Source organism: Myodes glareolus, chromosome 6, assembly GCF_982192425.1.
Source record: "Myodes glareolus chromosome 6, mMyoGla1.1, whole genome shotgun sequence".
NCBI lineage: Eukaryota > Metazoa > Chordata > Mammalia > Rodentia > Cricetidae > Myodes > Myodes glareolus.
In genome coordinates this window covers 17,415,988-17,440,491 of record NC_142031.1, presented here as the reverse complement: position 1 = coordinate 17,440,491, position 24,504 = coordinate 17,415,988, and the positions used below count along the sequence as shown (strand labels likewise).

General features: G+C 47.9%; 3 protein-coding genes across 13 annotated transcripts in view; 2 read left to right on the top strand and 1 right to left on the bottom strand.

Moving 5' to 3' along the window:
- Positions 1 to 4,062, top strand: part of Hspg2 (heparan sulfate proteoglycan 2) — a 101,450-nt gene extending 97,388 nt beyond the window's left edge. For all 9 annotated transcript variants that reach the window (XM_087907008.1, XM_085690454.2, XM_087907006.1 and 6 more), the window contains 9 exons: positions 150 to 321; positions 424 to 546; positions 640 to 696; positions 1,551 to 1,626; positions 1,743 to 1,821; positions 1,976 to 2,043; positions 2,206 to 2,289; positions 2,724 to 2,827; positions 2,940 to 4,062. In XM_087907008.1, the coding sequence (XP_087763134.1) occupies positions 150 to 321; positions 424 to 546; positions 640 to 696; positions 1,551 to 1,626; positions 1,743 to 1,821; positions 1,976 to 2,043; positions 2,206 to 2,289; positions 2,724 to 2,827; positions 2,940 to 3,112 (936 nt within the window). In that variant the 3' untranslated portion in view covers positions 3,113 to 4,062. The remainder of the gene's footprint in view (positions 1 to 149; positions 322 to 423; positions 547 to 639; positions 697 to 1,550; positions 1,627 to 1,742; positions 1,822 to 1,975; positions 2,044 to 2,205; positions 2,290 to 2,723; positions 2,828 to 2,939) is intronic.
- Positions 4,063 to 7,099: 3,037 nt separating this feature from the next.
- Ldlrad2 (low density lipoprotein receptor class A domain containing 2) lies at positions 7,100 to 12,020 on the bottom strand. Its single transcript, XM_087907542.1, has 4 exons — positions 11,942 to 12,020; positions 10,603 to 11,055; positions 8,840 to 8,980; positions 7,100 to 7,314 (listed from the first exon to the last, which is right to left on the bottom strand). The coding sequence occupies exons 1-4, from the start codon at positions 12,018 to 12,020 to the stop codon at positions 7,100 to 7,102; spliced, it is 888 nt and encodes a 295-aa protein (XP_087763668.1).
- Positions 12,021 to 23,567: 11,547 nt separating this feature from the next.
- Usp48 (ubiquitin specific peptidase 48) overlaps positions 23,568 to 24,504 on the top strand; it is a 72,821-nt gene continuing 71,884 nt past the window's right edge. For 2 of the 3 annotated variants that reach the window (XM_048443288.3, XM_048443287.3), the window contains exon 1: positions 23,568 to 23,876. In XM_048443288.3, the coding sequence (XP_048299245.1) occupies positions 23,743 to 23,876 (134 nt within the window). In that variant the 5' untranslated portion in view covers positions 23,568 to 23,742. The remainder of the gene's footprint in view (positions 23,877 to 24,504) is intronic. The other variant, XM_048443289.3, reaches the window with a different exon arrangement.

Below are 24,504 nucleotides of genomic sequence, written 5' to 3'. Positions count from 1 at the left end.
TTCCTACTATTTAAAGTCATGTTGGGGACTGGCTACAGAGAAGGTACTCAGCTTCAAGGCCTCCCTTCACCACTTAGGGACCTACGCTACTTTGCACACCCGACTTCCCAGACATACCCATGAGTTCCTTGGTGCTCCTCTGCCCGCAGGTGTCTGTGAATGGCAAGCGATTGGACCTCACCTACAGCTTCCTGGGCAGCCAGGGTGTGGGCCAATGCTACGACAGCTCCCCGTGCGAGCGCCAGCCCTGCCGCAATAGCGCCACATGCATGCCTGCGGGTGAATATGAGTTCCAGTGCCTCTGTCAAGATGGCTTTAAAGGTACCAGAGCCAGCCCAGAACACAACAGGATGTGGGACCAGGAGTCCAAGGGTCGGAGGATAACTCTAGCTCCTGCTCACCCGCCTTTGCCTTGGCCTACAGGAGACCTTTGTGAGCATGAGGAAAACCCTTGCCAGCTCCAAGAGCCTTGTTTGAATGGCGGCACCTGCCGGGGTACCCGTTGCCTCTGTCCTCCTGGCTTCTCTGGTCCACGCTGCCAACAAGGTACCTTCTATGAGTTGTCTTCACCCTCCTCTGGGGCCAGACACAGTCACTGGGTATCTGTGTCCACCAACTAGATCCCACCCTTCCCCACAGGCGTTGGGTACGGCGTAGCGGAGTCTGACTGGCACCTTGAAGGCAGTGGAGGCAATGGTACGTACTTCCTGTGGCCAGCGAGGCTAACGGGTCTTGGTCTCTCAGCCCTTTTCCTCAGTTTGGGTCCTCAAGTAAAACAAGCCCATAGGAGGAGCTCCCTGGGCCCAGATAGGCAGAAACAAAGAAGAACAAAGTCATAAACAACTTATTAGCAAGGTGACCTTGGGCTGGCCTTTAAACTACTCTGATGTCAGATCCTTCAGTCAGAAAGCATTTATTGTGTGCCACATTTGAACAGTGCAGGGCTCAGGCTTTGGAATTCCAGATGCCTAAAAGTAAAAATGTGTGGGACTGGAGACAGTTAAGAGGGCTGGAGGCTCCTACCAAGACGTGAGTTCAGTTCCCACCACCTACGTCAGGGAGCTTCCAAATGCCTGTGACTCAAGACCTATGGGATCTGACCATCTCTTCCTCTAACCTCCACAAACACTGATATGCACATGTGCGCATGCACACACACACAAATACAGCACTTGGGATGCAGAAGCAGACAGATCTCTGTGAATTTGAGACCAGACGGGTTTGCAGAATGAGTTCCAGACAGCCAGGGCTGTTACACAAAGAAACCTCATCTCAAATAAATAAATTAACTAATTAAAAAAAAAAAAGAAGTAAAAATGTGGGTCCATGCAAACCTGATAGCCTGAGTTTGATCCCTGGAACCCTTGATGGAAGGAGAGAATTGACCCCTTAAATTTGTTGCCCAAGCTCCACACACACGGTGACACAATCATGCCCACACTCTCTCTCTCACACACACATCATATATACAAGCACAATAATAATCAGTGATATGTAAAAATGAGACGGGTACAGTGGTACACACTCACTGTCCCCCCACTCTTGCACAGATGCCCCTGGGCAATATGGAGCCTACTTTCACGACAATGGCTTCCTAGGCCTCCCCGGCAACATCTTCTCCAGGAGGTAAGACAGGTGGTGTTGACCCTCTGGGTCCAGCAGGGTTAACAGGAGTCTTAAACTCAGGCTTCCCCTGACCCACTGCTTCCTGTCCTGCCCCCATACGTCCCCCTCCCCCACAGCCTTCCTGAAGCACCTGAGACCATCGAATTCGAGGTTCGGACCAGCACAGCCAATGGCCTCCTGCTCTGGCAGGGTGGGGTGAGTGGACAACCAACTGGAGGTCTTGGGATCCCTGGGGCTGGAAACTGGCCTCCTGGTTGGGGAAGTGCAGACAGAGGAAGGTCGAGGCAACAGTCCTCAGGGTCTCAGCTCTCCACTGTGGGACCCTTGAGACCCTACGTTTCCTTGGCAGGTGAGAGAGGCCAGCCGCAGCAAAGACTTCATTAGCCTTGGACTGCAAGATGGCCATCTTGTCTTCAGGTGAATCTTAGCACCACCTCCATCCCCCTCTTCCATCCCTGGCTTCTCCCACGGGAAGCTGGAGCTCCAGGTGTCCCAGCCATACACCCCTAGTGCCATCTGCACCTTTAACCTTCTGCCCCACCCCGTAACTCTCACCTTCGTGGGTCTCTGATACTACAGCTACCAACTGGGCAGTGGGGAGGCCCGTCTTGTCTCTGAGGACCCCATCAATGACGGCGAATGGCACCGGGTGACGGCACTGCGGTAAGGAATCCAGCTCAGCACTAGGGGAAGGGATCAGAGGTGGGTGTGGGACCAGGAGCTCACCCTCCAGAGGGGAGGGTAAGGAGGAGGAGGCTTGGAGACCTGAGAGACGGACTGAGAAATGATGTGGGAAGGACACCTTGCGGGCAAGCAGAGCTCCATCAGGGTCCAGGGTGGTGGTGCACACCTGTGATCCAAGAACTTGGGAGGTGGAGTCAAGAAGATCCGGAGTTCAAGCCCAGCCTAGCTTTTTAAAGAGAGGCAACCTGAGGACAAAACTCAGAAGGTAACTGTGTGTAACCAGTAGGTGAGGAGGGATCTGAGAGTAAGCTGGGGCCAGATTTGTCCACCTACAGGAAGTCTCAATGACAAGAGGAGGACATTTGTGGAGGATGGGAATTCAGAGCAATGGGTCTGACCCTGTCACATTGCAGAGAGGGCCAGAGAGGCTCCATCCAAGTGGACGGTGAGGAGCTTGTCAGCGGCCGGTCCCCAGGTCCTAATGTAGCAGTCAACACAAAGGATATGGTCTATATTGGTGAGTACCCTGCAGGGTGCCAAGACAAGCCGGGGAGGGAATGACAACCTTCAGTGCCACAGTCTGACCTCCTTGCCTCTCTCTGACCCACCGTCACGCTCCTCTTCCACAGGTGGTGCCCCAGATGTGGCCACACTCACCAGGGCCAAGTTCTCCTCTGGGATCACAGGCTGTATCAAGAATCTGGTGCTGCACTCAGCCCGGCCTGGAGGCCCACCCCCACAACCTCTGGACCTGCAACATCGTGCCCAAGCAGGGGCCAACACACGTCCTTGCCCCTCATAGGCACCCACCTGCCTCCCACGGACTCCTGGGCAGCACCCAGCCTGACAATGTCAAGTATATTATTATTAATATTATTATGACTTTTTGTAAGAGACTGAGGCAATGCCACGCTTGCTGCTACCACCCTGGGCTGGACTGGAGGGTGGGTGCACCAGCTCCCCCACTTGTGTGGGCAGAGCCCCAAGGCTGGTGGGCAGGGCAGGTGGACCGGAAGAGGTTTTCCTCAGAAGGCCACTGGGACTTGAAGTCAGGCTGGTAGGGGCTCAAAACTGCTCCACCTCCTTCCCCACTTCAAAGTAAAGCTGGGCTGTCCATTTTAGCAGCCCGTGGACAGTCCTCATTGCTCTGAGTGCCAACCTCAGTTAACCACCTGGCACCTCACTGTCACACTGAATGAGGGGACATTGCAGTGGCCTGAGCTACTGTGCTGGGAACAGAAGGCAGCTCACTCCCCACCCGGCCACACCCCAGCTTCCTCCACCCCCACCTAGACAGAAACCCCATGTCCTTGGCAGCCTTCCCTCCCACCCAGCCCACTTCCACCTGCATTCCCCACCACCACCCACCCACAGCTCAGGGCCCTGCCCTCAGGAGCTGCAAGGGAGACCAACTCTTCCCCCCGCCCCCTCCCCCCCGACACACCTGCTAGGCAGAGCCCAGCAATGAAGTCCCACCACACCAGGCCGCACCCCCCACTCTTCTGGAGGTGAAGGCCCAGGGCGTGGGGGAGCAGGAATCAGGAAGACCAGTGTCTTGGTGGGGGCAGCTGAGGCCTCAGATTGGGAAGGGGAGGAGGGATGATGCCCTGCCCACCCGGAAGCCTGAGGGCCCAATTGAGGGGTAAGCAGACCCAGACTATGGCTGTTGGGATACCTGGCCTCGGGTCCTCAAGGGAACCCCTGTGGTCTTCATCTGATTTTTTTCTTAATAAATGGTGCTATCCCCGCCAAGAGGTCTCCTGTCTTGAAAGGGGTCCACTCAGTAGTGCATGGGGTGGAGGGCAGGGCAGGGTTTCTGAGATCAGAAGGAAAAGCAAAACCAAACAAGTTTCATGATCAGATAATGGCCCAGTTCCTGCCCTTGGTATTCCTTCCCCAGGCCAACACAGTGCCCACCCTTGCTCTTAGACCCCTCCCAGCACAGTGCGCATCCCTGCCCACAGGACCCACCCAGGACAGTGCCCACCCCTAACCACAGGACCTGCCCAGCACAGTGCCCATTCCTAACCACAGGACCTGCCCAGAACAGTGCCAGCCCTACCCACAGGACACCCGCCCAGTACAGTGCCCACCCCACCCACAGAACCCGCCCAGCACAGTGCCCACCCTACCCGCAGGACACTGGCCCAGTACAGTGCCCATCCACATGACCTGTTCTCTCTGACATAAGCACTATGCTTCAGATGAAGATTATGTCTTTCGACAACTCAGGTTTTATTGAATTGGCAATAAATTCATAAGCTATATCATTATTGGTTACAAAGTCACTCACAGATATGGCCGTTGACAACGTCAGATTCTTTTCTTCTGATCCTAACAACTAATATTATTTCTCAGGTGTCTCAGGACACTTGTCACAGCATTGTTTGTGTATCTATGTGTGTATACATGTGTGCTGTGTTACAGATCAGCTACAAAAGGTTTGTAGAGGGCTGGAGAGATGGCTCAGAGGTTAAGAGCACTGACTGCTCTTCCAGAGGTCCTGAGTTCAATTCCCAGCAACCACATGGTGGCTCACAACCATCTGTAATGAGATCTGGTGCCCTCTTCTGGCCTGCAAGCATACATGGAAGGAATGTTGTGTACATAATAAATAAATAAATCTTTAAAAAAAAAGATTTGTAGAGGCCCCAGTGAAGACAAGGGCAGAGATGCAGAGGCCCTGCTGAGTCCGACAGCCCAGTTAGCATTCCCAGTCACCTAGGAGGTGGCTTCCAACCGTTAGCAGCTCAGACAAGCCAAGCAGGGGACCCTGCTCCCTGATGCACTGAAGCCTTCACATTAGGAGGCTGTCCCATCTAGGACCCACTGACTGCTGGTGGCCACTGTGCCCCTGCATTGGGTGTCCTTTCCTGGATATGATCCAGGGCAAGAGATTACATCATTCATTGGCCTGTTAAGTCCATAGGCCTGGTTTTTCTTCCTTTGTCGTCGTTTGTTTTGCACTTTTAGGTTTTATTTCTTTTACGCGTATGGGAGTTTTGTCTGCATGTGTCTTCTGTGCACCACATGTGTGTCTAATACCTGCGGAAGCCAGAAGAAGGTGTCGGATCCCCTGAGACTGGGAATTACAGTCGTAAACCACCCTGTTGGGGCTGGGAATCAAACCTGGGTCCTATGGAAGGGCAGCCAGTGTTCTTAACCGCTAAGCCACCTTCCCTGGTTTAATTCTTCAAGACAGGGTTTCTCTGTATAGCTCTGGCTGTCCTGGAACTCAATAGTAGACCAAGCTGACCTCAAACTCTGCCTCCTGAGTGCTGAGATTAAAGGTGTGTGCCACCATGTCAGGAACCAGCCCCTGATTTTGTACTTTTAGGACTAGGTCTTATTCTGTAGCTCAGACTGGCAAACTCAGGACAACCCTCCTACCTCAACATCTCAAGGGCTGGAATTATTGGTGTGATTCACTGACACCTAACTTCGTTTTTCTGATATGGTTTTGATAGGCTCATTAAAAAAATCTTTTTATTTTTAGATTTACTTATTTTATTTGTATGAGGGTTTTGTCTGCGTGTGTGTGTGTGTGTGTGTGTATCATGCATGCCTGGTACCAATGTCCAAGGAGGCCAGAGAGTGTCAGATTCCCTGGGGCTGGGGTTACAGATGGTTGTGAGCTGCCAAGTGGGTGACAGGAAGAGAATGCAGATCCTCAACAAGTATTCTTTATTTTAAAAATTTTTTTAGATATATTTATTTATTTTATGTATATGAGTGCTCTATCTGCATGTGCACCTTTATGCCAGAAGAGGGCATCAGATCCCACTAGAGATAACTGTGAGCCTTCACAGGGTTGCCAGGAATTGAACTCAGGACCTCTGGAAGAGCAGTCCGTGCTGTTAACCACTAAACAATCTCTCCAATCCCTACAACAAGTATTCTCTTAAAAAAATTATTTTATTTTATGTGCACTGATGTTTTACCTATACATATATCTGTGTGAGGGTATCAGATCCCCTAGACCTAGAGAGCTATCATGTGGGTGCCGGGAATTGAACCTGGGTCCTCTGTAAGAACAGCTAATGCTCTTCACCTCTGAACTTTCTCTCCAGCCCTGTCAGCAAGTGTTTTTAAAAAAAGCACTGAGCTACCGTCTCTCCAAGGTCCTCATTTTTTGTTATTGTCTGTTTATATGGGTTTTTTGTTTGTTTTGGGGCTTTGTTGTTAACCAGAGTCTCATATAACCAAGCTGACTTTGGACTTGCTGTGTAGCCGAGGTTGACCTTGAACACCAATGCTCCTGCCTCTTCCTACTGAGTCCTGGGATGACCAGTGTGTACTACCATATCCAGCTTTATGAGGTGTTGGGGGGTAGAACCCAGGGCTCTGTGAGTACTAGACAAGTACTCTACTGCACTACATCCCCAAACCTGGAGAGACCCGCTGTGTCAATGTGTTCTGATTAAATCTGACGTGGTCATCGGTGGTGATATTTAGCCTGCTATTTACCAGCCTGGGCCTCACTGTTCATGCTACAGCGTCTGTTTAGAGTTCATCTGCCCACTTCAAAGGCAGCCAGCTGCTATTTTCTAAGAGGTATTCGCTCAGCGCAAAGCCCTACATGGAAGCTACTGTGCTGGACAATAAGGAATAACTAAGAGCAAAGCATTCCTGATTATTCTGCTTTCTGCAACCTTCGCCCTGTTTGGGAAACAGGACTCAGCCTATTTCCCAGAGAGGCAGACTGAGCCTCAGAGAACTGAGTGACCTGTTCCAAGTCAGCCAATCAACAGAGCTTGAAGCTCAGGCCTGTCAGGCCCCAGACAGCCCCCTAAGGACGGCCTCCCTGGTTCAGCCACAGGTCCCCAGGAGCCACCCGACCAGGACACAGGTGGCAAACATCGTAGGATGTGCAGCATCTGAGACAGAGCCTGTGAGCCCCTGGATGCCAAACCAGCCAACCTGGGCAGCAGCAGCACCACCAGAGGAGGCCAGTGGAGGTCAACAGTATCAAGGAGGCCAGAGCCACCCACTGGATCCAGGCACCTGTGGGAGGAATGAGAGTCCAGTGAGCTTCCACCTGGGGACCTAATGTCCTGACACCATATAGATGGGACCTGTGTGTGTGTGTGTGTGTGAGAGAGAGAGAGGGAGAGAGAGAGAGATAGAGAGAGAGAGAGAGTGTCTGTGTGTGTAATCCAAGTAATATTATGGTGGGGTGAGGGTTTGGAGGTCCGGGACGACTATACGGAATCAATAGATTGAAGTCAGCCTGTCAGTCTTACTCCTTCTTGCCAGACCTCCACTTATTTATTTATTTATTTAAATTTTCTAGGATTTATTTATTTTGCTGAGTGGTGACGGCACACGCCTTTAATCCCAGCACTTGGGAGGCCAAGCCTGGTCTACAAGAGCTAATTCCAGGACTTGCTCCAAAGCTACAGAGAAACCCTGTCTCAAAAAATCAGGGGAAAAAAATTCTTTATTTCATGTATATGGTACTCTGTCTACATGTACACCTGCATCAGACTCATTAATAGATGGCTGTGAGCCACCATGTGGGTGCTGGGAATTGAACTCAGGACCTCTGGAAGAGCAGCCAGTGCTCTCAACTGCTGAGCCACCTCTCCATCTTATCCTCTGTTGTTTTGGCTATTTGGCATGTGCCTGTGGTATGTACCTATGTGTTTACACATGCTCTCGTATGTTTAGATGTACAAGTGTGTTGACTATGGAGGCTCCAAGCTGGCATTCAGAAGCTTCTTTTTTGTTTGTTTTTGTTATTGCTTTTTGGAGATAGGGTCTCACTATGTAGCTCTGGCTGTCCTGGAACTCGCTCTGTAGACCAGACTGCCCTCAAACTCACAGAGATCTGCCTCCTAAGTGGTGGGATTAAAGGCATAGGCCTCCATGCCCAGCAAGCCTCTTTTTTTTTCTTTAGGTTTATTTTTAGTTGGGGGGCATTTGTATGCATGTGCAGGTGTCCTTGGAAGACAGAGGCATAAATTCCCCTGGAGCTGGAGTTATAGGCAGATGTGAGCTGCCCAGCTGTGTGCTGGCAACCAAACTCAGGTTCTCTGCAAAAGTAGCATGCACTCTTAGCCTCTGAGCCGTTTCTCCAACCCAGGAAGCTTCCTTGCCTTGCTCTCTTCTTTTTTTTTTTTTTTTCATTTTATTTATTTGGTTTTTCGAGACAGGGTTTCTCTGTAGCTTTGGGGCCTGTCCTGGAACTAGCTCTGTAGACCACACTGGCCTCGAGCTCACTGAGATCCACCTGCCTTTGCCTCCCAGGCACTGGGATTAAAGGCGTGCACCACCACCGCCCAGCCCTCGCTCTCTTCTTTGTCACCTAATTATCCGAGACAAGGTCTCTCCCACTGAACCCAAGGCTTGCCCTTTGGGCTAAACTGGCTTTCCCAGTGCTGGGGTTACAGATCCACCCCACTGAGCCTGGTTTTATACTCAGGCGGTTGGATCTAAAGTCAAGTTCTCACACCGAGCAGCAAGCATTTTCCTGACTGAGCCATTTTGGTAGAAGAATGTAAGAGGTTCGTCATCAGATGCCAGCTACCTTCCAATACTTCTTGTGTGATGGGTGCCAGGCTTGCTGGAGAGATCCTCTCCGCTGCAGAGCCAAAAGCCATGAGGAGAGTCAGAGGCCTGGAACTGTCATCTTCCATTCTCAGGGTCTGTTTGGGCGCCAGAGAGGGACCTGTGGGAGTAACAGCGCACTGAGAGCTGGGCTTACAGGCGTGCACCACCATGCCTGATTTATGCAATGCTGGGGATCAAACACAGGGCCTTCTTTAAGCTGGGCAAGCCACATCCCAGACCCTTTAATATTTCTTAAAGATTTCTTTATTTTATGTATATGGGTGCTCTGTCAACTTTATGCCAGGACAGGGCATCAGATCCCACTATTGATGGTTGTGAGCCACCATGTGGTTGGTGGAAATTGAACTCAGGACCTCTAAAAGAGCAGTTAGTGCTCTTAACTGCTGAGCCATCTCTCCAGCCCCATAATTTTGCTGTTGTTGTTTTATGAGACAGGGTTTCTCTGTGTAGCTTTGGAGCCTGTCCCAGAACTTTCTCTGTAGACCAGGCTGCCCTCGAACTCACAGAGATTCACCTGCCTCTGCCTCCCGAGTGCTGGGATTGAAACTGTGTGCCACCACTGCCCAGCAAGGGCATACATTTCATATAGTGCCAGAGATGCAAAAGAGATGGGACACCACCTCCCATCCTTCACCACACACACACACACACACACACAGGATTCCAGGGCAGACAAAAGGTAAGTGGTAGCTGAACAGGCACACGAGCCTGCCTGAGGGCAGGGCCAAGTAACTCATAGCCAAGAGCAGTCCCACCATCTTATCCTCCAGGACCTATGGCTGTGCTAAAGGTCCCCATGTCCTGGCTTTGGCATCCTCACATGCCCCATGCTTAACACTCTAGTCTGGAGACTTAGCCAGAAATGGCTGGAATGTTCCAAATGAGTCAGTTCTTCTGGGCTTTGGGAACTAGCCTGCTCTCTATCAAAATCAGCAGGTGGCTCTAGACTTGGGCAACCTGTAGGGCTACAGCCTTGGGCTTGGTCTGAACTGCAGGAAAGAGTGCAGCATTAACGACATCAGTTTGAGCCAGATGGTGGAGGCACATGCTTTTAATCCCAGCACTTGGGAAGCAGGGGCTGGCAGATCCAGCCTGGTCTACAGAGCGAGTTAAAGGGCAAGTTTCAAAGCTACACAGAGAAACCCTGTCTCAAACAACAAAAAAAAAAAAAAAAACAAAAAAAAACCTAGGTTTGAGCCAGGCATAATGTCATAATGTTGAAGAAGGCCTGTGAACCCAGACCTCAGGAGCAGAGTCAGAAAGATCTCTAGGTCAAAGCCAAATTGGGCTCCCTTAATCCCAGCCTCAAGAGGCAAGCAGATATCTGTGAGTTCAAGGCCAGCCTAGTTTGCAGAGCAAGTACCAGAACAGCCAAAGCTACACAGAGAAACCCTGTCTTGAAGAACCAAAATAAATAAAACAAAAAGATGAGTGTGTGAGGTGTGTTTGTGTGTGTGTGTTTAATTGTGAGTGCAATATGGGTATGGTTTGAGTGTGAACTCGTATCCTGTGTGCTTCCAAGTGTGTCCAGAAGTGTGTGTCAGGGCTAGAAGGAGGCAGGACTTGTAGATCTCTCTCATTGGTTCATCCCTCACTGGTTCCATGTCACCCACTCTTCCCCAGCTGGGACCCCATTCCTCCCTTCCCGTCGTCTGAGCATCTATCTCATCTTCTACTCTGTCTCCCCTCACCTCACCCTGGCCATCAAACCCAACCCACCCAGGCGGAAAGAGGTCACCTCGCCCAAGAAATCCACACGGGGCTGGCGACCCCTGGTGACCAAGCGCAGGCCAAGCCAAGGTCCCGAGGACGTGAGAGGGGCGGGGATGGTTAAGCCGCAGGTCGGGGGTCCAAGGGCCCGGGGCGCCCCCTGCGGGCCGTCATAGAACTGCAGGTAGGAGCCTGGTGCACACGGATCGGGCGAGGAAGCATTGGGGGCCAGGGTGGCCGTGGTGGACATGGTAGCTGCGGTGATCCGGGTGGCCGAGGACAGGCTGTAGACCAGGAAGAAGCTGAACTGGAAGCGCATCCTGTCTTCAGGGGTCGCGGCATGCAGCCACAGCACGCAGTCGGTGTTCGGAGTCACAAAGTAGAACTTGCGCGAGGCCGAGTGCGAGCGCAGCTGCAGCGCATCCCCTTGCCATGTCTGTCCGCACATGTCTATTAGGTCCGCTGAGGGGGAGAGCGCAGGGATCGTGCGATATAATCAGGCCATCCCCGACCCACCCTCCATGCTTGATCCTAGCATCTCACACATCCTCTATGAACCTCATCGGCAAAACAGGGATGAATTTTGGTGGGCACTTTATGTCAATTCTAAGCCACACAGCTCCTTATTCAAAAAGCTTTGGACTTCAGCCCCTAGGGTAGTGGCATCTGCCTGTAAAACCAGTATTCTGGAGTACAGAATTCTTCTTAACGGTGGGTTAAGGCTAGCATGGTGGAGGAGACAGGTTATTGTAACTGTATGGGAGGGCATAGGCAGGGACCTCTGGGAGAATCCAGAGTGGACAAGTCCAGACTGAGCCAGGCCATGTGAGGAGAGGGGGGAAGAGAGGGAAGCCAGGCGCAGCAGCCAGGAGGCCCCAAATATAAAGAGAATGGGTAACCAAAATGGTTGGATTACATAGGGAAGAGAAGGCCAGCCTCTTGGGCTGGAGGTTTCAGGGTGGTGGGTGGGGTGTGTCAGCCAGGAGGGCCCTGTCACAGGTAGGGACTGAGGGACACAGGGAGAGCCTGAGGGCCAGGATGTCCTTAGATTCTATCACTGAGCTGCACCCTGGCCCTTTGACTGCAGGAGACACAGCCGAGTGGAAGCAGTGACGTCAGGGCTAGGATGCAGGAAGGCCCAAGGCAAACTGTCTCATCCACAGCCCCAGACCCAAGGGCTACCGCCCACCCACACACCTCCCATCCTTCTAGAAGCTGCAGAGGCTTGAAGATACTAAGCAAGACCCAGCCTCCCTTATCAAGAGACTGCCCGGCAGAATGAGTGCTGGCTGAGGAAAACCTGGGAATAAGGGTTTCAGGTGCGCCCCTTCCAGGCCCTTCCGCTCACCTGTCCCCAGGGCAGACACAGCCAGAGCAGTTGTCCCCAGAAGGAACAGCCTTTGGGGAAGCTGCCAAAGAAAATTCATCCTTGCTCTGTACCCAGCAGGGGGAAGACCTTGGAATCCCCTTGGGGGTCTTTGGGGAGACTTGGGTGCAGGGCCCAGCTGCTCCTGGAAGTGCACTGGGCACAATGAGCAGGGAGGCCAGCTCCTCAGGTCTCCTCACCGAGTTTTAGGCTCCCCCTTCTAAGTCTTCTTTCTTTGGATCAGAATAGCATCTAAGGGTTGCCGTGGAGATTTGGGGCCCCAAGCTGGAGAGAAGACAAGGCAGACAGGAACCAGGAGCCAGAGATCCGGCTTAACTGCTGACTTCTGAGGGGGGGGGGGCTCCGCTGCCTTCCTGGATAGGTGGGAAACTGAGTTTGAGAAAATCCCAGAACACCAAAGGCCTAGAGAAGTCATAAGGGATGGCACATGGGACCGGGTGTTGCTTCAGTTTCTAACCAAGGGTTCCTGCCTCAGGGTCTTTACACTCCTATCTATCCTAAACCTAAAGAGAGATAATTGGATCCTTCTCTGCATTGTACATGACATACCAGTAACTGGAGCCCGGACATTCTATACTGATGTAAATAAATCAGGAAAGGCAGGTTACATATCAGAAGATTTGAGTAAAGTGGAACAAAGCCCTTATGATTCTGTCCAAAAGTCAGAATTATACGCTATTCTCATAGTACTAAGGGATTTTAAAGAACCTTTCAATACGATTCCTAATTCACAATATGCAGAAAGAGTTGTTTTGCATATTGAAACTACTGAATTTATGCCAGATGATACAGAATTGACTTCATTATTGATTCAGTTTCAAGATATACTCAGGAATAGGCTTTGTCCAATATATATATAACACACATCTGATTCCTTGTGGGTCTGCCAGGTCTTCTAGCACAAGATAATGCAGAAATTGATTATTGATTAGAAATATGCTGAAGGTCTCAGAATTTTATAAAAAAATCATATTAATAGCAAAGGCTTTAAAAAGGACTTTTCTATTACTACATAGAGTATAAAGAAATGTTCTACTTCTTTATATAACCAAACACCACTACCTGCAGGAAATAACCCAAAAGATACTCAAAGGAGTGAAATCTGGCAGATGGATGCCTTACACTTTGTAGAATTGGAAAATTAAAATACATACACCACACCATTAACACCTATTCAGATTTTCAATGGGCAACTGCTGTGAGTTTGGAAAAGGCTGATTCAGTATTCACACATTTACTAGAAGTTTTATGGTCATCATGGGTATACCTGCACAAATAAATACAAACAATGGTTTAGCATATGTCTCTAAGATAATAAAACAGTTTTTTGCATATTATAATATAAAGCACACTAAAGGTATACCACATAATCCTACAGGTAGGGCAATTATAGAAAGATCAAATCAAGCTATAAAGTATATGTTAAACAAACAGAAAGTGATGAAAAAAACAAAACCCAGAAGAGGTGCTGTAGGAGCGCCTTCAGCTCCATCAGTCAATAGCCTTTAAGATACCAGCCCACTTTGGTGTGGTCTTTTATACTATAAACGCAGCTGTAAAGTGTTCGCTCACTCTCTTGCTTCTGGTCTCACTTCAGCTGCTAGATTTAGTTCCTGTTCCCTGTTCGTGCAGAGGACTGTGTTCTAGGACAATGATATGTGAGTCTCCACTAAATAAATAGCTCTTTATTATACATAAAAAAAAGAAAAAGAAAAATACTCCCAGAAATAGACTGCATAATGCTTTATTAACCTTGAATTTTCTTAATGCTAATGAGAAAAGAACAATGGCTGCAGAGAGACATTGGATAATTAAAAAAAAATTTCTGAATTAAATCAGTCAGTGTATTTCAAGGATGTGTTTGTAGGGAGCCGTCCGGAGAAATCGCCATTACAAGATGGCGCCGGCGTTCCTGCAGCTTGGAGGTAATCAAGTCCTTATTTGGTATTGCTGCGTGGGGCTGAGCGCCCTTTGCCTGCACATGCGCAATTGAGCCTTGTCACTGGCCGATCTCGAGGCTCCGGGCATCAGCAGACTGATATTTACCAATCAGGGCAGTACCTGAGTCCCCTCACCCTATTTAAGCAGATGCCACTTGGCTCTTGCTCTCTCTCGCTTTCTCTCTTTCTTCTTGTTCTCTTTTGTTTCTTGCTCTCTCTCGCTTCCTGCTCTCCCTTTAACCAAGAGGCTCCAATAAAGTGTGATGTGAGAAGGATCCTCGATTCGTGGTCATTCTTCCTTGCTGGTCAAGGGGTTCGCCACATGTGTTAACCTCAGAATGCAAACCAGGAGATGTACTACGTTGGGGAAGAAAAGCTATGGATACCATCAAAATTAATCAAGATTCAATTTGAAAAAGAGAAACTTCTTGAGAAAGAGAAGTGACGGCTTATCCACAGAGGTGACAACCATACTGGTGGTAAAGAAACCTCATAAGGGTTGGGGCAGGGTTCTGTTCTTGTTGTTGCAGGAAAATACCCATCTTCAAAAACTCAAGAGACCTTGGACAACTAGATGCCTAAAGAAGAAAAAAAGAAAAAGTAGCTATTTAGAAAGAATCACCAAGCAAAGAGAGATCTGACTTATGGTACTAATATCTTCTACAGGGTAAAATTCCACTACCTAAACATGTACATCTCCCTACTTCTCAGTATAATGATAGTCACGACTCACTTAAAAAATCAAAGTTGGCTTTAGAGTTGGACAGTGGCTATTCTTCTCTTAATCCAACCATGTTGTTAAAAGAAAAAGCCAGAGTTTCTGTCTCATATCAGAAGTCACCTAGTATGGTACAGAAGGAAGATAAAATTTAAGGACTACTGTTATCAAAACTCTGCTTTCAAAAAATTTTACTTCTCCCTGTACCTATTTTTATGTCTATGGTACCTTTTGTTGGGTATATGTCTATATGAATAATGTTTAAGTTTTTCACAATGAACAATACATTTTCCTGTAGTAATCTTTGAAGTTTCCAGGAAGAAGATGGGCCCCACAGCAATGATCCCACCTGATTGGTCGATTTGATGTCATTATGCTGATAGCACCACTTTAAGTTCAGTTTTGGGTTACAAACTGCTCAAGATGATTCCTGCTTAGCTAGGTGACATGGTGCACCTTCTTACAACATTCTGGCCAGAACTTCAAATCAAAACTTCAGAAAAACCCTACCAACTTCTCAGAGACTATCTGCAATTATACCAGACAGTAATCTTGAAACTGAACCATCATTTTAGTTTTTACAGGATCCCATAGAAATAACATCGCCCCCATGACAGCTGGAAGTAATTCTAGAAAACAACATACTCTTTCCCAACAAAGTTTGTCCTCAGGACTAGGGACATTATTAGGGGTTGGTTATAACTGGTATAGGATTGGGGGTGGAAATGAAGTAGACGCAGGGATCTCTCTTGAAAAAAAGGCGGGGAATGGATGTGATAATAATTGTAGCCCATACTAATAATAATAGTAATAGTGAGATTATTTGTGAGCTATTATTTATAGACAATTTACATTGGTATAGATTCTTGTATATTGATACAAATTCAAATTATATTTGTTGTATTCAATATGCTTCTGTTTCTGTTTACAATATTTGTACACCTATGCAAAGTTTTCTTTTGTCAAATTGTATGCGTTCATGTTTCTACCTCTGATTAAGACATTTTGTATATTGATACAATTTTAGGATATATTTATCATATTGTACTATACATTTCTACCTCGGATCAAGATACATATATATTGTTTACATTTTGAGATCATTGTCCTCATTTGCTGCACATTTGTTTAAAGATTGTTTAATATTTTAATATAAAGCTTTAGTCTTTAAGCTATATAGGTATTAAGAGTTATAGGTCAATAGTCATCCATGTTTGTCATTCTTAGAGTTAGACTAATTAGGTTATTTAGATGCATAGAGATTGTATTCTGTGTAGATAGGTAATCTTCAACCACTTCAAAGAACTGTAGAATATATCATTAAAATAAATTAGGGTTCTGTTGACATGAGACACAATTGTTTCTCACAGCACCAGTCTATTCCCAAGAGAATATTGGGCCCTCGAAGACACCCCACTTGGAGCTTGTTTTCTTCTTGGCAAAACAGGCCTCTGGGCAAAGAACTGCCCCTTCCTCGACCACTGACAAAATGCACAGTGTCCAGACTAGACAAGCAGGATACAAGCAAAAAGACTGTCAAATCTTGCTAAGAAAGGCTAAGATAGTTTTTCAAGTTTTCCTGCCTCTGGTTTGTCAGATACTCAAGGCCTTAGCCAAAGTTGGTTGTCCCAACGTTGCAAATGAGACTTTGGGTGATTGCCAAGGCAGCTGGTTGTCTCTGTCATTTCTTACACCTTTGATTGCACTTTCTGTGTACTCAAGTAATATTATTTCCCTTCTCAGGTCTTTGATGGGGTTGAAGACTAGATAGTCACAGTTATTTTCTGCTCATAACTTAGCTAAGCCCTTTTTTAATATAAGACTTAGACATGACTGGGCAGTGATGGTGCATGCCTTTAATCCCAACACTCGGGAGGCAGAGACAGGCAGATTTCTGTGGGTTTGAGGCCAGCCTGGTCTATGAGAGCTAGTTCCAGGACAGGCTCCAAAGCCACAGAGAAATCCTGTCTCAAAAAACCAAAAAAAAAAAAAAAAGAGAGAGAGAGCGAGAGAGACTTAGATATCTTAGGATAAAATAGTTATTGAAATATTTAGCATATGTTTCTTGTTTGATATTGATTATGCTGGTTGTAATTCTATTTTTTGTTTGTTTGTTTTTTGAGACAGGGTTTCTCTGTAGCTTTGCAGCCTGTCTTGAAACTAGTTCTTGTAGACCAGGCTGGCTTTGAACTCTCTAATTTTTATATTTGTTTTTGCCTCTTCTTTTCCCTGGACAATACTTGATATTTGTTCTTATTGTATATAGTTTTATATTAGGCTTAGAATTCTCTTATTTAGGCAAAAGAAGGAAGTGATGTGCGAACTTCTTCAGCCAGTAGCCTTTAAGATACCGGCTTAGGGCTCACTTTGGGTGTGGTCTCATGTACTATAAATGCAGATGAAAAGTGTGCATGACCTCTTGGCTGCTGGATTCCTTTCCAGTTTCCAGTGCACACAGAGGACTGTGACTCGCTACCCTTTCTGTGAGTTTATCCTCAAATAATAAATTTTTGTTATACTCCATTCCGGGCTATTGTGGAACTCTTTTGTACACCAAGAGAATGAAGGGGTCCTTCCCCAGGGCCTTTGCACTCCTATCCATTCCTACCCAAAGGTTCCTGCCCAGGACCTTTGCACGCCTATCCATTCCTAATCAAGGGTTTCTGCCCCAGTGGTGGCTCTTCTTCTCTTATTTATTTATTTATTACATATACAATATTCTGTCTGTGTGTATGTCTGCAGGCCAGAAGAGCCTCATTACAGATGGTTGTGAGTCACCATGTGGTTGCTGGGAACCAAACTCACGACCTTTGGAAGAGCAGGCATTGCTCTTAACCACTGAGCCATCTCTCCAGCCCCCTCTTCTTCTCTTCTTCTTCTCCTTCTCCTCCTCCTCCTCCTCCTGCTGCTGCTGCTGCTGCTGCTGGGATTAAAAGTGTGTGTAACCACTGCCCAGTCAGGTGGCTCTTCTGTTATGAGACAGACTCTGAATTTTCTTAAAAAAAAATGCTTGGATTTAGAGAAGGAGAGAGCCACACTCCAAAGCCAGCTTTAATTTTTAATTGAGTCAGGACTTTACTTTTTTGAGAGATTAATAAATATTAATCTTGCTAAGCAATGGTGGCACACACTTTCAATGTCAGCACTCAAAAGGCAGCCTGGTCTACAGAGCAAGTTCCAGAACTGGCTCCAAATCTACAGGAAAACAAACAACAAAAACAAAAAAAGAAAAAAAGAAATATTAATCTTAAAGTGGTGAGATTTTACCCTGTAGAAAATATTGGTACCACCAGGTCAGATTTTTTTTCTAGGTAATTTTTTTGAATAGTGTTGTACCCTAGAGTTCAATCACTGAGAAGGAGGTGTCGCCCTCCAGAGACTGTCTCTCACCACCACAGCTGATGTAACAGCATGAGGATTTTATTAATTCTGTCATGACAGGGTCTTTCAGCACTACAGGCCAGAAAGACCCCGAATTGCTGGTACAGGCTATTTTTGAAGCAATAAGCCACAGAAGGAAGGGGGGTGTCTGGGGGTTGTTCTTTAACTATTATGATTGGCTTATTCAAAAGGGCTATTACTAATAATTGGCTGGAGAGTGGTTGCCAGACGAGATGAAGTAAAGGGAAAGTTCTGAGGGTCACTTTGGCCCTTTCCCAGGGACTAAGTCAAAACATCAGTCACTGAGTCAACACCTAAGGGTTATCTTGCCCCTATTCAGGGAGATAATGGAAAGTTCCCAACATCTCAGTACATGCATGCATAGCTGTTATGTCCTTGGTTACCAGGGGAGGAGGGGAAGTACTGAGAGGGTTCAGAAATGGCCTCAGAATTATCTTAAAGTTTTACAGATAGTTTTCCTTTTCTACTTTAGATGCCTAGACTTTTTGACTTGTTGAAGATGGGTATTTCTGGGGGCTGAAGAGATGGCTCAGAGGTTAAGAGCACTGGCTAATCTTCCAGAGGTCCTCAGTTCAATTCCCAGCAACCACATGGTGGTCCACAACCATCTGTAATGAGATCTGGAGCCTTCTTCTGGCATGCAAGCATACATGGGGGCAGAATGTTGTATACATAATAAATAAACAAATCTTAAAAAAAAGATGGGTATTTCTGTTTTCCTGTAAAGAGAGAGAAAGCAGAACCTTGTCTCCATCCTTAGTTGGTAATTTTCCTTTCTGACATGTAGAATTGTCACACTAAAATCTATTCTGTCTCTTTAAGAGACAACCATGCCCCCCAACTCCCCCTTCCCATCTGCTGAGACAGGCTGATCTTCAGCTTCCAGCCTGAGTTCTTTCTCTTTTCCATCTTCCTCTTGAAGAGGCAGCTTCTGACTCTCCCCTCTTCTCCCCTTCCTCCCTTCTCTCTCTCTTTCTCTCTCTCTGTTCTTCTTCTTCTCCCCCTTCCCTTCCATAACTCACTTAATAAATATACAACCTCACTCTGCATGGGTGTGCCTATCCATGTCTCTGTCTCTTGCCTGCCACCACCAGGGACCAGTCACTGCTCGGGGACTTGCAGCCATCCTGCCATCCTGGCCTGGGACTGGCTGCTCTCAGGACCTGCTGCCTGCTGCCACATGGCCCACTGCCACCACTTGGAGACCTGCAGTGTTTCTGCTGTCTGCCGCCACCGGGGATCCTGCAGCATTTTTAATTTTACCATTACAACCCCAAATATCAAGTGTTATTGCCCAGAATGGATTAAATTCCCACAACACTCAGTGGTCTGAAGGTCAATGAAATTTATAATGAAGCCTTCCATTTTGGGTTTTAGTCTGCCCCACTGGGACACAGAACAAGCGGTTAGTTAATACCTCCTGTAATCATTCAAACATACTCCTAGAAAGTAGCTGATGTCTCCACATAGTTACATGCATTGGTGGCTGCACACTGTTTTCCTAGATCCACAAGCAGCAGTATTGCAATGCCCAGATTATGGAGACCCCCCCTAAAACCTGCTAGGAGATTGAGTCCTTTATGGAAAGGCACAGAGTCTTTATTTATTTATTTTTTTGAAGTTGTATATTTATTTAGTGAGTTATGGAGGAGAAAGGGAGACGGGAAAAAGAGCAGAGAGGCAGAGAGAGAGAGGGGAGAGACGGAAGGGGGAAGGGGAGAAGTGGGGGAGAGAATGAGCCTTTATTCTTACACAGATTTGCAAACTTGGGCTCTATATGTGTCCAACATATTGGAGGGGTTTGAGAGCCCGGAGCTTAGTTGGGATTAGGTTTTTATAGTAGCAAAGTGGGGGTGAAGGATTTCTGAAGAGTCCAAGAATAAGGAAATAAAAATGTAGATTCCAAAAATAAGAATGTAGAAATAAAGAAATATAAAGTTATAAGTCTAGGAGAACGAGAACAGACTCTCAGCAGCTTTCTCAGCAGATCAAGGATCAGTCATCCACAGTGAGCTATTTTCTCGGATGGCTTGTTAAATGAGGAAAAACCCAGCACATTTGGATGCTTAGGAGAAAGGGATTGAAAATTCATGATGCAGTATGTGCCTCCAGACTCAAATTCCTACTCGGTGTTCCTGACACACATATCCTTGACCCCTCTGAGAGGCCACCTATTCGAATTGTAAACCTTCCTCTATTTTTAATTCATAAATTTATTATTTGAATATATTTTTTTTTGCATTGAGATTTTGATGCACAATTATAATGCGTTTTGATCCTGTCTGTTGGGTCCACATTGATGGAAGTGACTTGGAAATAAATGAACAGACATCTTCAGAAGCGGATTTGTTCTCATCAGAAAAACCGAAGGGCCACAGTTTCTCTGCCAAAGCTGAGACTGTGTGCATGTGGTCTTGGGGTTTTATAGAAGAGAAGAGAAGATTCTGTTTGCAGAGGGGTTCCCCTGGAGTCTCACAGTGATAATAGCAGTGGGTTTGGTATGTGGCTGTCATGACTGGAAGCTTCCATACATGTCATCTTCAAGTCAACTTTCCTGTCCAGAGCTTCTCAGTCCATATGATGCTTTTAGGTCGCCGCCAGATCCCACAGAAACCCAGGGTAAAGTCTCCCTCAGTACCCTGGCTTCTCCTGGCCCACCTCACCTGCTCACTACCCTATACCAACCACTCCAGCCCAGGGGCTGGGCTTTGCTTCCTTTCCCCCAACCCCAGCCATTTTGACCATGCACTCTCATGACCATGCACACTCTGGGCCACTTGTTCCTTGGCTCCTCTCATGGTCAGCTTGGTCCATTTACCCTCTCTCCTCGCTCTTTCTTTCTCTCTTCCTCCTTTTATTCCCCTCCCTTCAAGGACCCTTCCAGATGCCGCAGGCTGTCCTCTCCCTTATAACTACAATAAAAACCTTCTCCTCACCCATACCCATAATGAGAGTTCCTGCAAAACTCTGCAGCTGGTTTGATTCCAGAGTGTTAGCAGCTGGCTTTGAGCTGCCTCCTGTGACTGCTACCTTTTGCATCCTGTACCTTCTATTTCAAGTATGTAAATCTTACCCTGAGTTTTCTACAGTTTCAAAACCTATACAAAACTTGGTTGCGGGTGACTCTGCAAACTGAGAAGTCCTGTGGCTAGAAACTGCTTTGGCCTTTGTGTCTTTGAGTTTCAGATCAGACATTTTGGTATCTGGAAATAGACTTGCTAAAGGTGTGAACTGAATGTGACAAAAAAGCCCCCTGCAAAGCTACAGTCAGTCAGCTCACCACAGGCTGACTCTCCCATGGCTGGGAAGGCTAAAATTCATCCTACGGACACAAACCCAACACCCAACACATTTCATTGCTCCTCTCACCCCCTCCTTTCATGGCCTGGTTCATCAGGACCGGATCAGATGCCTCTGGCTGTCCTCTCCCTCATAACCTTCTGCTGGCCCCTACCTAGGAAGCACTCGTGTCCTCATTTTCATTCACTCGTGAGCTGCTCACTCTTTGCCCTCCATTGCTCCACTTCCAGCTCTCCATTTCTCTCCCTTCTAAATCTGCTCCTTCCGGCTGGTGGTGGCCACACATTTAATCCCAGCACTTGGGAGGCAGAGGCAGGCAGATCTCTGAGTTTGAGGCCAGCCTGGTCTATAAAGGGAGTTCCAGGACAGACAGACTTGTTATATAAAGAAATCCTGTGCCAATTTCCCCCCAAAAGAAACAAAATACCTAAACCTGTTCCTTCTGTGGTTTCTGTATCTTCTGTAGAAATCCTGCCTACTTCATTATCCACATCAGAGAAACCAGCATACTGTAGTGGACGGCACAGTAATGTGTCACCATGTGCAAACAAGGCCAGGGAGACAGCTGGCAGAGGAAACGGCCAGGACCTGATACTGGGAGTCAATTACTAGAAGAGCAAAGCAATAGTAGTCAGTTCATTAGCAGTGTAGCAATTCAGCGTCTGCACCACCTACTTTACAGTGCCCTAGCACAGGTCTTCCTTACCTCTGACCTTGGCACGACCCAACTTGGTCTGGCCTTGCAGACCAACCATCTCTGCAATTCTACAAATGCCTCCTCCTCCTCTTTCTAGAGGAATATATCTATTTTTATTTATTACTTTTAATGATTTTATTTTTATTTTACGTGCATTGATAGTTTGGCTTGCATGTGTGTCTGCGTAAAGATTGTCAGGTCTTGGGTCCCTGGAACTGGAGTTACAGTGGTGAGCTGCCATGTGGGTGCTGAGAATTGAACCTAGGTCCTCTGGAAGAACAGCCAGTGCTCTTGAGTTATTTCTCCAGTTTCAGTTTTTAAATGCCAGCACCTAGACAGGACACGTGTGTGTGTGTGTGTGTGTGTGTGTGTGTGTGTGTGTGTGTGTAGACAGTCATTTTATGTGCTATAGGCTTACCTAGAAGCTCCATCTAGCTTCAGTATAAATTACAGTATAAATTACAGTATAAATTACCCACAAGTATAAATTACAGCCCTGACTCATCACACCTTGAAAAGATCTTTGTTTTCTATTTTCAACCCCAAACTCAACCTCAGCCACAGGGACCAAATCTTGCCTTCCTTCATTAAATTAGCTAATGGCTTCTGTTCAAGGCTACCGGGGTGGGGGTGGGGACAGAGCAGATTACGGAGAAATTTAGTGCTTGGATTCCTCCTCTCCACCCCCAGGGCTTTTCCATGTTTAAAATTCCAGAACGTCCTCTCTTTTGTAGTAAGTGCTCCTTTCAGTTACAAAACACTGCCAGGTTTTAGGTTCAAAGGGAAGGAATTGCAAAAAGGACACTGTTTCACAGCCGGGAGCTAGGGTGTAGCCTCCATTAACAATTAAGAGGTCAAAGTATAGACTTCTAAGTTAGGAGACAGCCTACAGTAAAGAAATACCCGCCAGGGACTGCGCGTGCGCCTCAACACTGTGCAACTCAAAGACGGAACTTCCTACTTCCAAGACTACAAATTCTAGCATGCCTCGCACTCTACGAGTGGAAGACCGCGGTGCAAGCTGGGAAATGTAGTTCCGTTCCATCACCGACATAGCACATAACGCCCCGTGACGTCAAAGGGCTCGGGGAAAGAAGTCGGAATCCGCCCAGACTCAAGTTAAATCATCCTCCAGGGAGCCGACTCTGGAGTCTCTGGCTGACCCGGTTTCTACTGTTAACAGGTCCCACCCCACAGTCCCGGCGGCCCCATGGTGTGCGTTGAGTACTCTTTCGGGTGACTTTGTCACAGTAATAGGGGAAGTATGTAAAACACGGACGGGCGCCCATTCGTCCGATTAGCGGATGGAGGCTGAAGCGCGATAGCCTTCACTATGGCGGAGAGGACGTGGCAAACTGCCTTTGGGCAGCTTCTTTGCTGGCAGTCGCCCGTCCTTTTATAGGTGCTTGCGGCGCAGGGCCTGCTGGGAACACGCATGCGCAGACTCTGGTTGGGCGTATACCTCCAACGTCCTTCGGCGCGGGGGCTGTCGGGTAGCGGCGGCGGTGCTTTGCGGCTGGTCGTGCAGGCTGGGCGCGGGCGGGCGGGCGCGGTGGCTGTGGCGCGCGCGCAGGTGATTGACTGGTCCTCCGGCTGAGGGGAGCATTCGGTTCTTTCGGCTGGCAGGTGCCGGAGCCCGTTCGGGCGGAGGCGGAGGAGGCGCCGGCGGCCGCCCGCCTCGGCAAGCGCTTTTTCGATCAAGGCCATGGCTCCCCGGCTGCAGCTGGAGAAGGCGGCCTGGCGCTGGGCGGAGACGGTGAGGCCCGAGGAGGTGTCGCAGGAGCACATCGAGACCGCCTACCGCATCTGGCTGGAGCCCTGTATCCGAGGCGTGTGCAGGTGAGGCTCCCACGCGGCCGAGGCCGAGCGGGTGACGGGCCACGGAGGTGCACGGTGCAGGTGCCTTGCCTTTCGGTTTGCACACCCTGAACTACGCAGCCTCCGGAGTGATGCGGCTGCTGGGCTCTCATCCAGAAGATGGCGGTGGAGATGGTTGGAGATAGGGCTTAGTAAACACCGGAGGGTTGGCCGGTGTTGGTCCTAACTGTGCCTTTTTCATGTGTAAAAGAGGAACTTGCCGGCAGCGAACTTTGTCACGTTTATGTCTTCTGTCACTGCACACCGAGAAGGCCTGATACCCTAAGTATCAGTTTGCAGAGAGCAGCTTTAGAAAAAAAACACTTGGTTAACCTACGTCATCGGCTCCCCAGTCTCATTGGCCGGCTCTCTCTTTGATCTGGTACCTATTTCTTTTGGGCACCCGAACTCCACACCACTTTGCAGAGTAAGAATTTGAGTGGTGCAAGGTCTGTTTCTTTTTGCTTGGCTCTTGAATGTTCCTTTTTCTCAACCCCCTTCGTTTACGTTGAATCCTTCGGCTTAGAGTGGTTTTCTCTTTCCCACCTTGTAATCTGGTCTGGTGTGTTGAATCGAAATGATTGTGCTAGTCTTGAGTTGGGCATGCTCA